Below are 11022 nucleotides of genomic sequence, written 5' to 3' on the forward strand. Positions count from 1 at the left end.
AACCTTCTTTTTTTTTTCTTCTGCTTCAATCGGAAGAAGAAAACTTAATTATTTATACTAATTAGACAATTTAAGGCTTGAAGTGAACTTTTTAATCATTTTCTCTAAAAATATATATAATATCAAATTGGACCGGATTTTTCGATCAAATTAGGACAAATTAAGATTTGTTTCGTTAAGTTAAAGGGTTAGGAACACAAGTATTATTGTATTATGTCACCAAATGCATCTCTTATTAATTACATTGGATTTTGATCAGAATTCAATGAAAATGGTTCATTTATGATATGCTAATTACAAAAAAATTTCTTGATTTAAACCTAAAGTTTCTAAATATTTAGATAATAATTTTTATTAAAAAATAATTAGATGATAACGAAAGAAAGGCGGAGCCTAGAAAAAAAGAAAAAAAGAAAGGCAGAGTGGATGTTTAGTATGTTTTGAATTAATGCGAAGACATTTTGGATGATTGATGAATGGGGTTCGAGGTACATTTGAAGCCTATCTTCGGCTACCCCAAGGTCGAGTGGGCGTCTGGTAACGCTTCTACTCCGCCGCGTCGGTTCTTGTTCCACGTCCACGCCTCCCCTGATTCTCTGCACCTCATAATCCATGTCACTGATTTCCACTGCGACACCTGGGAGGCCGTACGGTCGGTTTCCCAGCTTGACGACATGGTTTGCCTCTGACCCTTTTCTTCCTCATATTTCGATTTTAGGGGCACCCAAATATTTATTTATTGATTTTGTTTAAATCTTCGCATGTAACGTAGTTAATGGTTAAGAAATACTGCTTAGTTAGGGACAGGCTGAATTATTATCCAGTTGGGGAAATATGGTTAAATGTTCTGTTTTGTGGTTAAAGTTCAGCTTTTTACTGGAGTTGCTGATGGGTTGTAATGGTTGGAAGTAACTGTAATGATTGAAACTTCCATCAACCTTTTATTTATTTCTTTTTGTGGGTTTTTTGGATTAACTTGCTCTAACCTCGTGTGCAGAGGGACAGCATAGGAATAGGAGGCTCCTGGTCAGACTTCATAGACTATCTTATAGCTTCCATAAAATCCGAAGATGTAAAGCTTGTTTTGGAGGGACATTCAAACTCCGACGGTAGGCATTAGCCTTCCTCTTTTTTTTCCTTCCTGTTTTTTTCCTTCTAACAATGATGATGGATGCAATACTGTAGGCATTAGCCTTCCTAAACCCTGTTTTTGTAATAGTGTATAACTTCTTGACAGTGGTTTGATCATGGCAAGAATAAGTACAAGAAAGAATTGATGTCAATCATTTAGATCACATGGACAGTGTGAATTCTGTGCTAACCCTTTAACGGAAAGTGTTACACAAATGCATTCTTGTATCTACATCAGCTTGTAGATGGAGAAACTTTGATAAGGGAAATATGCTCATTGCTTACATTACCCGTGCTATGTGTCTTACAGGTGCTGCATATGCAAAACTAGTGGCTCAAAAATCAAAAGGAATGCCTGTAATTTCCATTTCTCTTACAAAACTTGTGGGGACTGCTGGTAGTGAGGCTATTGCAAATCTATCTCTTCAGCTCTTCGAAGAATTCAAAAGCATCCATGAGTTTTATGTGGAAGGTTGTCTTCTCATTTCCATGCAGCAATGTGTGTTTGTTATCTAAAGCCTGTATTCTGATTTCCTTTCAGCAATATGTGTGTGGGCATGTGTTGTGTTTTTTCTGAATTCCCTTTTACAAAATTGGAGGTGAAAAGCGGGAAGGGGAAGGTTAGGGTTGATAAGTTGTTCATTGATGAAATGTCGACAAGTAAAGAAATCAAATGTCAATAAGTAAAGAATTTCAATTGAAGATGCAGAAATTAAGTTTTTCACTACTTTACTAAATGTGTTTATACCTATTTGTCTGTCAGTGCATCTGCACGAGTTTCCTTAGTTCTATATTTGTTGCATCCCATTTGTTTTTTAGCCACGATTCCGGATCTTAAAGCCCTTCTTTGTGCATTACTGCTTGATGTGTGTATGTGGCATACATCAGAATAGTCTTGTGCTGGAATTGACTGTTACTACTTTCTCATTGTGCCCCAGAAAAACAGCGTTCTATTGAATTGTCAAAAGTGATATCAGCTGAAAAGGTATGTCTACCTGTTGTGCACTGTAATACTTTATGGGTATTCATGCCATGCCCCCATAACACCAAGACATGGCAACATGTCAATATTTTCTTCTGCCATACTCAATTTTATGTCTACATGTTCGCATTTGAAAGAATATTTGAGAAGTATTCTCACACATGTACAAACATATCATATATCATCATTAATTCTTTGCACAATGTTCATCTACTTTTGGCATATCATTGGTGTGACTTTTGTGTTGTATGGAAGTGGTATTAGAAGTCTGGTATGTGCAATTGGGTTCGACCACTGATTTCAAACTGCAGCAATACTAGTGTTTTGTTCAAGTCATAGACAACATAAGTCGATGCAAGGGAAACACATTGATGCCAAGACCACCATCCACTTTATAGTCATATACGTTCAATATTTAGTGGGACAATGAATAAACCCATACTCAGTCCCAATTCAGTTGTTATTTGGTTTACTGAGAAAGTTGCACATTAAATGTGAACGGGGCCAATGGCCACAAAGAGACTGGTTTCAGACCAATTGGTGGTGATCTGAACCTTATGTGATACTATAATTAAATCCTTACTATCAGCAATTTGATATCAGAATAGGTTATGTGACTCAATTCACTAATATAATTCAGATAATAATAATAATTGAACTATGAAATTCTCTGGTTTGACATTATCTCTAAAGGTCTGTTCCTCTTCTTCAAGTTATAGTTTAGATTATGAAGACTGAGTGCTGCTGTAGAAAACAGGCAAATAATAATTAAAAAGTTAATTTTACAAGTGGGAGTTTGTGGACCTGTGGTTACTTTGCTGATCATTAATTTTGAATAGTAGTGCAGGATTTTGTTCACTCCGGAGTTATTGATTATTTGAAATTTGTGGCAGGCATATTATAGATCTGTTAGCATATTTGTCCACTAATTTATCTTTAAATTATCATCAGGCCATTCCTTACTAAACTTTGTTCTTTTTTTATGTTAGGAAAGAAATGCTAGTATCCAGAGCCAACTGGAGCAGTATTCCAAGAGGCAAAAGTTACAGAGGATTAGTTCCTCAGATAAAGTTGATGTTTCTGGACCATTCAGTAATGGTTTGAAAAGCTCTCCAGGTAATTCTTTTTGCCTGAAGTGTGTACCATTTTGGTAAAGTGATAAGTTCTGTATTTTCAAACAGAAGATTGCCATGTGTGTGTGTGCACTTTGTTATTAGTAAGAAAATTTACAAGTAAAACTAAATTGTGGATCATGTTTCTGGAACTTGATAGGTGTGTTGGGTTAACTTTTAAATATCTTCTTTAATAGAAAATCTCTTTTGTTGAGTGCATCTCCATTTTGCCAGTTATATACATGTCCTCTTTTGGGTGTTTGTTGAACTACTAATTGCCAGAAAATAATTTATCCACATGGCTTTGCTGCAAATATATATTCGTTCTCCCCAGCAGCAATTGACTTGATAGCACATGTAAGGCAGAGGACCTTTTTTCAAAGGTCTCCTTTTGCATGTTGTTGCATGGTTGATCACTCTCCAAGGGCGATCAGTTTAGAATTGTTTATGTGTTCAATCAATATGCGAAAATAAGCCTCTTCACTCTCAAAGGGAAATTCAAAAGCTCAGCTGCATTTGTGTATGTCATTCATAGTACATGTTAATTTTGGGATTTAGTCGATTTCTTAACCTTATGAGCGAAATACTGTTCAGGCATCAATAGAGCTCCTCCAAATGTCAACTTTTCATCTTGCATCATATCTTTCTATTGCATCATATCTTTATTTGATTGTCTTTTCATTGTTTCCTCAGCATTTTCAGATTCCCTGCTTACATATTGACTTTCTTGTTACCTGCCAATAATTGGAATTCTTCACATATCAATTGTATTATTATCAAGTGTCAACTGAATATTTATTTGCCAATACTGCAGATAAAGAAGCAGCTCGAGATATAAACTCAAAAGCAGTTGCTAATCGGGTTGTGCCTGCATATCGTAGGTAAGTTGGCCTCTCGAACACTGTTTACTACATCCATCCATTATCTGGGTATTTCCACTGTTAAATACCATATTCCATATGTTCTCTTTACATAAATAACTGTCTATATTCTTTGGCAGGGCAAAAGTAAGAGGTGCCCTTCTGCAGGATACAGAAGAGGAACACAAGTAAAAGCTGGGGTGTCTGACAATTTGGTGTGCACCCTGTTGTGTGAATTAATTATAATCTTTTCCCCCCTGTTTCTGGTACAAAAGTTAGATTAAGGTTTCTGTTTTTCATCCTTTAGACCAGGCTGTAGGACAATCGGGGAAAAAAAAAACCAGTTTTATGCCTCTTTTTATTGCCATGATAAATATTTGGAACTCGCGTTTTCCGCAAGTGCTTGCAATTTTGTACTAGTGCTAATCTAGAAGGCCTTTTACTTTGTAGTAGGAAGCTTTTAAGATAATTAGAGGTTGGCTATTGATTGATTTATGAGCATTTAAATGGCCAGCCTCTTTCCATCTCCATGCTCCAATTGCAACCGAGAGACTATATATACCAGGAGATCATTAGAAGCTTATTGGATTGGATTCTGCTTTGTATTTTCTGACCCAGTTCATTGAATCTCGTTCATCCTCCTAAGGTAGTTTAGTAGATAGATCATAGACCTCCCAATGCCGTTGTGTTTGGATGGAGAAAAAAATTTGAAATCTGAACATAAATTATAATTTCTGAATTGGCATATCCAAGTCCCTTTATTTGGGTTTATAAAGAAAGAGATTTAGAAATTCAATGTGGATAAAAAAAAACATGGAATTCAGGAGTCGAAACTCGATTTTAAATTTCATCTCATTAAGGTGTCATTTCTAAAATTCAATACACGGCCTATGTAATGCCTCTCTACCACCACCACCATCACCACCTTAGCTACCACATCCTTATTGCAGCCATCACCACCACACCTCAACCACCACCATCACTCGTTTATCGGCCGTTCACCGCTCATTTATAGGTCGATGTTTTTATAGTTAGTTTAAATTATGTATTTAAATCCCACTATAACAAGGAACATTACAAATTCCCATCATTTTAGATACTGTCAATTTTTGATAGTTGAATTGTTTCTAGTAAAGGGTGTGTTTGGCGTCATTCAGTTTTGTTGGGATTTTGAATCACGTATCATTTTATTAGCCAACTTGCAGTTCCTTTTAAAAATTTGTGTCTAAATTGAGCCGGCCTCATTTTCTTCGTAAATTTAGGTTTTACTCATAAAAAAAATTTTAGGGCATACATACATGTGATCGATATACATATACAGATAAACAAATTGGCAATATTTTCCTTTTACAATAAGCATCCCTTTTGTCTCTTGGTTTTGCTTTTCTTGCTGTGGAAGAAGAACCAGCACCCAGGTAACGCATTGGTCTCATCAGAAAACCTGCAGATTCAACAAAACAAAATCAATTTGTGTTTCTTATCAACAACAAAAAAATAAAAAATAAATAAATAAATAAATTACATACCTAGTTCTGCTGCTGCAGCTGCTGTTGTTTCCCTGATTGTTTTTATTTACTCCTGCAAGGAAAAATGTCCTTATCTTACACCAATCTTTATGGTTGTCCTTCAATGATAATGAAGGGCTTGGGGTAACTTTTGAGGAGCGATTCCCAGGTGATTTTGGTTTCTTCTTTGAACCTAGAAAAGTTGGAAAGAACATCTTAAGTAGGAAAGTTTCACTTTCCATGCTTGAACAAGTCCTTGATATTTCGTAGCTGCTTTTCTTCTTCACGTTGCTCTTTTGCTTCCTGATTTGGACTTCTTCACTGCGAAAGCTGAAACTTGTCTCTTTGGCATCAGTTTCTTCTCCTCCAACCCCCTGAGCACCTTGTTGCTCATCATCAACAATATCTTTTAGAGAAAGTTCGTAACATGACTCGGGCATGTCTTGGATCATTTCCATCAGCTCCCTCCTACTTTGAACAATCGCTGCTTGTCTTTGTGACAACGTCGTCATTGTACAAGGATTACTATAGTGGTGGTGGTTGGGGAGCAAAGGAGAAGACTCATCTTCGATGTTCCATCTCAACAACGTGTTCGTTTCCCAGAAATCAAAGTCTTTTTCTTCTGCACTACCGCGACGACTGCTGCGGACATGGCAGCTTGGAGAGAGATGATTCCTAGGAAAGTTTTGACACTGATCAAGATCAAGCATGGTAGTATATGAAATGAAGAAAGAGAATATGTAGGTGCTGAAACGTTAAGCAATATATATTTTTTCTTGTGAGTGTGGGAGCTACAAGTAGTATGGCTATGCAAGCTGCTGCTGCTGCAAATTATAATATCATATCAAATCTTATCACTGCGATGATTTGGTCAATGTCATTTTCTCCGGAGTTCAATTTAATTATAGGGAGGGAGAACTAAAGTCATTGCCGTCTAAGATGGGAAGGTCAATTTAACAGTCCAATTTTTCCAATTTTCCACCACTTGTCTAACTCGAAGTTTTTATTCCATAGACAAAATTTGATGACTTTCAAGTCCTTATTTTTTCGCTTAGCTTCTTTGTCCTGACTTTACTTTATTAAAGCAAATAGTACTTCTTATATGCATCTTTAGTACGAATTCATGCTTAACGATAACACAATTCAATGGTTATTGTGATTACTAGTGGAAAAAGGTGAACCTGTTGATCTAACAACGGCAACAACCGCAATCATACCAAGTACGAATTTGTAACTTGGAAAAATCCGAACTTATAACGTAGAAAAATCCGAACTTCGGGTGTGGATAGGTTCATTGAGTTAAAGAAAAATGAATGGTCCAAGTCCTAAAAGCTTAGATGGTCATTCAAAACCATTTGAGCTGATTTAGGACATGCAAAGGGCGATCCAGATGCCAAAATAAATTTCCTTGGAAAAATTGAGTATCTGATGTTGAATGATGTTCTAGTAGTCATTGTCAAAGTTCCGCAGTCCAACATTTTGATAGGACTTTGGTTTGCAACTTGACTTATAATTGGGACATTTTGATGTTGAATGATAATATCCTTTGATCACGGTTTCTAGACCTCTAACAAATCCTTAAGATTACAAAAGTACATATTTTGGCCTGATAATTATTGTGGCCAAAAAGATTTTGTTGTGTGATTTGCTTGGAATGAGCTGCGTACAAATTCAATCAAAAAGCAAAGAAATCATTTAACACAAGTTGATCAGCATGAACACAATCCACTTTACTTGAAAATTTCAAATGGTTTTGAGCATCTTCGTTGAGGTTTTTTTTCCCCTCCAATCATCAACAAAACAATAATTAAACTCAACTCTCAAAGAAAACCATGACAAATTCATGAAATAGGATGAAACATACTAAGACTTCACATGGTCCCTGATAAACTGCTCCACCTCAGATATTTCACCGGCTACACCAGAAGCTTCTGCAACTTTAACTTTGTTCTGGCATTGGGAAAAAGAGAATGGTTCGCCAGGCACTCCAAGTGTAATGTCGTTTGCAATATCAGCTGTTGATATCACACTTCTTGATGCACGTAATTTGTCACTATAAGATATTATATGACAAATACATGAGGATAATGAAATAGATATATAAATCAGAAACTTATATCACAGAGCACTCTCGACAAATGAACAATTAAAGAAACAAGGAAAAACAAATCAGAATTGAATAAATTGAAAAGTTTGTCTTGAATGCATCATTGATGAAAAATAGGAAATCACAGCAAAACTGTTAACTGTAAGCACTATATTTATGGAATTAACGAAAATAAAGGATATTTCTTATACAAATAAAAATAAAGAACAAAGATACAGGATATAATTTTCGAGTGCATATAACGAACAATTAATATAATCCCATACACAACCACTGAAGGGCTTGGAGTAGGAACATTATTATCAATCGGATAAAAGACACCCACAGTAAACAAAACTCATATCTTACATTTCTTTCTCCAATTGTTTTCGAATGAATTCCTTGCTATGTGCTGTCACTTTGTCTGTCTTGTTGCAGAGAATAAGAACTGGAATTTTCTTCCTCACCACACTCACCTTAGTCAAAATATCATACAGGTACCTGTTGCAAATAAAGTGCCATAGGTCAGCCATTATATAAGTGAAAATCTTATGTTGCATGCAAAGCATGCATCCATATCCTTAAACCCCATATTTAGGGTCCTCCATTCGTTACTAGCAATTTTACACACTATTGCCTTGGACCAATAGGGCTGGCACCCTTTACCACCAAGTGGTAAAATGGATGTAAGCATATGGCAAGCAGAATAGGCATTTTTAAATAAATATCATATATGTAGCTTTATATACTGAAAAAAGAAATCTTACTCTGAAGCGGCACGGCAATTTGGTAAGAACTCCAAAGCATCAACCACAAATACTATACCAGCTGCTTGAGGCAGAACATCGTCTAGTTTGGCTCTAAGCCGAGAATGCCCAGGAACATCAATAAGATGAACAGGATTTTCCTTTCCATTCTGTCAGGGACAACCAAAAGAAGGGTGAGCACAATCAAGTTCCAGATGGGCAATCAACAAAAACAATAGTAGAAAGGGAAGAATATGTTTGTGGCTAATGTCTTCTGCACATTGAAGGCAAATAGATGAGTTAGATCTGCCCTCATTACAGCAATACATATTAAAACACGGTTTACTCGCATATGAGCACGAGAAGCTGAAATGTACCTTTGATTTTTCAGAATGGAGCACAAAAGTTCCCTCATTTGGTTCCATTGATGTCAAAGTACCATGATGAGAAGAGCCATCCCGCAGCTGGCACGTGCATAAAATCATGCCACAAAAGTTGGATCAACACTGCTATGGCATAAATAGATCATCAAAGAAACTGAAAACGGGGAAAAAAAAGGACATACTTAATACAAGGCATTTAGAATTTTTAACCAAATTTTGTTTCCCAAGTACTAAACAGCATCTTATCACAAAGAATGACAGAGTTTCAAATTTTATCAAAAGGAAAAGGATACAACATAAACAAAGGACAAACTCAATATTCAAAATAACATGATATTGTCTAACAAAGTTGAGTAATAAGACGAAACCAGAGATTCTTATTGCAAAACCAGTGTTTTCAGAAGTGAAGGTATGACAGGGCACTTAGGTCTCGTCAGGCAAGAATTAAGCCTTGAGGCAATGAGACATAAGCCTTTCAGGCCTCGAATTAACGTAAAAAATCATAATACATATTGTCATTCAAGCACATGGTCAGTCGAAGGGTAATATTTCAGGTGGAACAGGCTTCTGCGTCTTATTTGGATGGTTTATTCCCTTTTCCAAATACCCCAGCCAAAGGATGTCGTCTGGGCTGCACACTTAAAAAAGGGGGTCTCTTCCACTTTTGCAAAAAAAACAGTGAGAAGTATGCTACAATAGAAAGGCATAAGTCTTTGCAGCATTTTGTAGCACATATGGATGTCTGAGCCTCAAGGTGAGCCTCATGCACGCCTTTGAAAACACTGCAAAATTAATTAGTAGAAAGCTTGCATAATTTCGAAGTTCTTAATTGGCATAATGAAAATAACCAGAGTCATATGGTCGAGATGTAATTTGTTTGCATTACATATCATGCACTAAGAAGCATGACATTAGTCGAGTCCACTACACATTGAGTCTAATAACAATGTTTAAGGAGAACAAAGTCCAATAATGTCAATGCTTACTTGATAGAAAAGAACAGTCTTTCCACTCCCGCTAAGCCCAGTCAGCAGTATGGTATTAGCTTTTGGGCGTTTAAACAACCTAACTACAACACAAAAGATATCAATAAATATTATCATAGTAGAATTTTTTGAGAAAGTGAAGATAAAAGAGCATACCCAGTAAGAGTAAAAATGAGGTAAATAGCAAGATGGCGACAGCAGCATAAATCTGTTCAGATGGAACCTGATGAACGTATTCAAGGGCTTGAGATGACCATTGCCCTGCCAATTTCTTCAATCGTCCTGCTTGTGTCTTCAATTGTTCTAATCCTTCCATCTTCTTTTGGAATAAGAAACTTTCAGTATGATTTGTGATGAATCCTGGCCTCTTCACTCAAACTGAAACCCTTGGGGGAACGCCTCAAGAAGGAATGGAGCTCAAGTAGGGAGAAAGTACACTAAGGGGAGACGGGTGTTAGGGGCTTCTGATTAGAGAGTTGGCAATTATGGATGAAACAATATGATAGGGGTGTTTGACCAACTAAACATGGAAAACATATCAAGATCCAAACAAAGAGTTCTAAATCCAAGATGTGCAATTCAAAAGACATGACTCCAACTAAAGAATGTGTACACATGCTTGTTAGTGTTCTAATAAGCTACTGATAAAATGGAGGGAAAGTCAGTATATTGAAGAAGAGAGTGAAGGAATAATAATGCTCAGTAATAACATTGTATATTTTTGTGAGAGTGAGGCACAGTATATCATTTACACTCACAGCTCATTTTACCGTTAGAGGAGAGAGAGAGCTAGACAATTCCTAGCTTCAATCTCAACCATCCAACAACACTATCAATAGGATTTAAGACACTTGTCCAGTCAAGTCCTATGAGACTTAACAAACCATTGACTAGTATAAAGAGCTTAGCCTATGAGCTAAGTATAACACTAAACCAACAATTACATACTAAATCAGTTTACCATTTTGCACATTAACACTCCCCTTCAAATTGTGAACTGATTTCACCCCAAGCAAGTCTATGAGATAAGAGAATTGTTCCCTTGCCAAAGCCTTAGTGAAGATGTCAGCTACTTGCTCCTTTGTTGGACAATATATCAAGTTGATTACACCCTGTTGTAGAGCTTCTTTGATGTAGTGATACCTCCGGTTTATGTGTTTGGTTTTCTGATGAAAGATCTGATTCTTGGTGATAGCAATGGCTGAGGTGTTATCACAGTTTAGGGGTGTTG

General features: G+C 36.4%; 3 protein-coding genes across 3 annotated transcripts; 1 reads left to right on the forward strand and 2 right to left on the reverse strand.

Annotated features, from left to right (window-relative positions):
- The first annotated feature begins 409 nt into the window (after positions 1-409).
- Positions 410-4668, forward strand: LOC117624958. The gene is made up of 7 exons (XM_034356498.1): positions 410-677; positions 998-1109; positions 1442-1603; positions 2070-2116; positions 3103-3229; positions 4040-4106; positions 4226-4668. The coding sequence occupies exons 1-7, from the start codon at positions 477-479 to the stop codon at positions 4275-4277; spliced, it is 768 nt and encodes a 255-aa protein (XP_034212389.1). The 5' UTR covers positions 410-476; the 3' UTR covers positions 4278-4668.
- A 764-nt stretch (positions 4669-5432) lies between these two features.
- LOC117625609 lies at positions 5433-6102 on the reverse strand. The gene is made up of 2 exons (XM_034357143.1): positions 5612-6102; positions 5433-5526 (listed from the first exon to the last, which is right to left on the reverse strand). Exons 1-2 carry the CDS (start codon positions 6100-6102, stop codon positions 5433-5435), a joined length of 585 nt encoding a protein of 194 aa, XP_034213034.1.
- Positions 6103-7340: 1238 nt separating this feature from the next.
- LOC117625999 (signal recognition particle receptor subunit beta-like) lies at positions 7341-10369 on the reverse strand. Its single transcript, XM_034357610.1, has 6 exons — positions 9948-10369; positions 9792-9874; positions 8800-8886; positions 8444-8592; positions 8046-8177; positions 7341-7643 (listed from the first exon to the last, which is right to left on the reverse strand). The coding sequence occupies exons 1-6, from the start codon at positions 10105-10107 to the stop codon at positions 7454-7456; spliced, it is 801 nt and encodes a 266-aa protein (XP_034213501.1). The 5' UTR covers positions 10108-10369; the 3' UTR covers positions 7341-7453.
- Positions 10370-11022: the final 653 nt, after the last annotated feature.

This window comes from Prunus dulcis, chromosome 4, assembly GCF_902201215.1.
Source record: "Prunus dulcis chromosome 4, ALMONDv2, whole genome shotgun sequence".
Lineage (NCBI taxonomy): Eukaryota > Viridiplantae > Streptophyta > Magnoliopsida > Rosales > Rosaceae > Prunus > Prunus dulcis.

Bases quoted from the DNA above. Each gene is read 5' to 3' on its own strand.
- LOC117624958 (XM_034356498.1), top strand. From the start codon at position 477: ATGGGGTTCGAGGTACATTTGAAGCCTATCTTCGGCTACCCCAAGGTC. The intron at 1,604-2,069 runs GTTGTCTTCTCA...ATTGTGCCCCAG, and splicing joins CCATGAGTTTTATGTGGAAG to AAAAACAGCGTTCTATTGAA. The intron at 2,117-3,102 runs GTATGTCTACCT...TTTTTATGTTAG, and splicing joins AAGTGATATCAGCTGAAAAG to GAAAGAAATGCTAGTATCCA.
- LOC117625609 (XM_034357143.1), bottom strand. From the start codon at position 6,102: ATGACGACGTTGTCACAAAGACAAGCAGCGATTGTTCAAAGTAGGAGG. The intron at 5,527-5,611 runs GTATGTAATTTA...TTGAATCTGCAG, and splicing joins AGCTGCAGCAGCAGAACTAG to GTTTTCTGATGAGACCAATG.
- LOC117625999 (XM_034357610.1), bottom strand. From the start codon at position 10,107: ATGGAAGGATTAGAACAATTGAAGACACAAGCAGGACGATTGAAGAAA. The intron at 9,875-9,947 runs GTATGCTCTTTT...TTTGTGTTGTAG, and splicing joins CTCATTTTTACTCTTACTGG to TTAGGTTGTTTAAACGCCCA. The intron at 8,887-9,791 runs GTAAGCATTGAC...TGCACGTGCCAG, and splicing joins AGACTGTTCTTTTCTATCAA to CTGCGGGATGGCTCTTCTCA.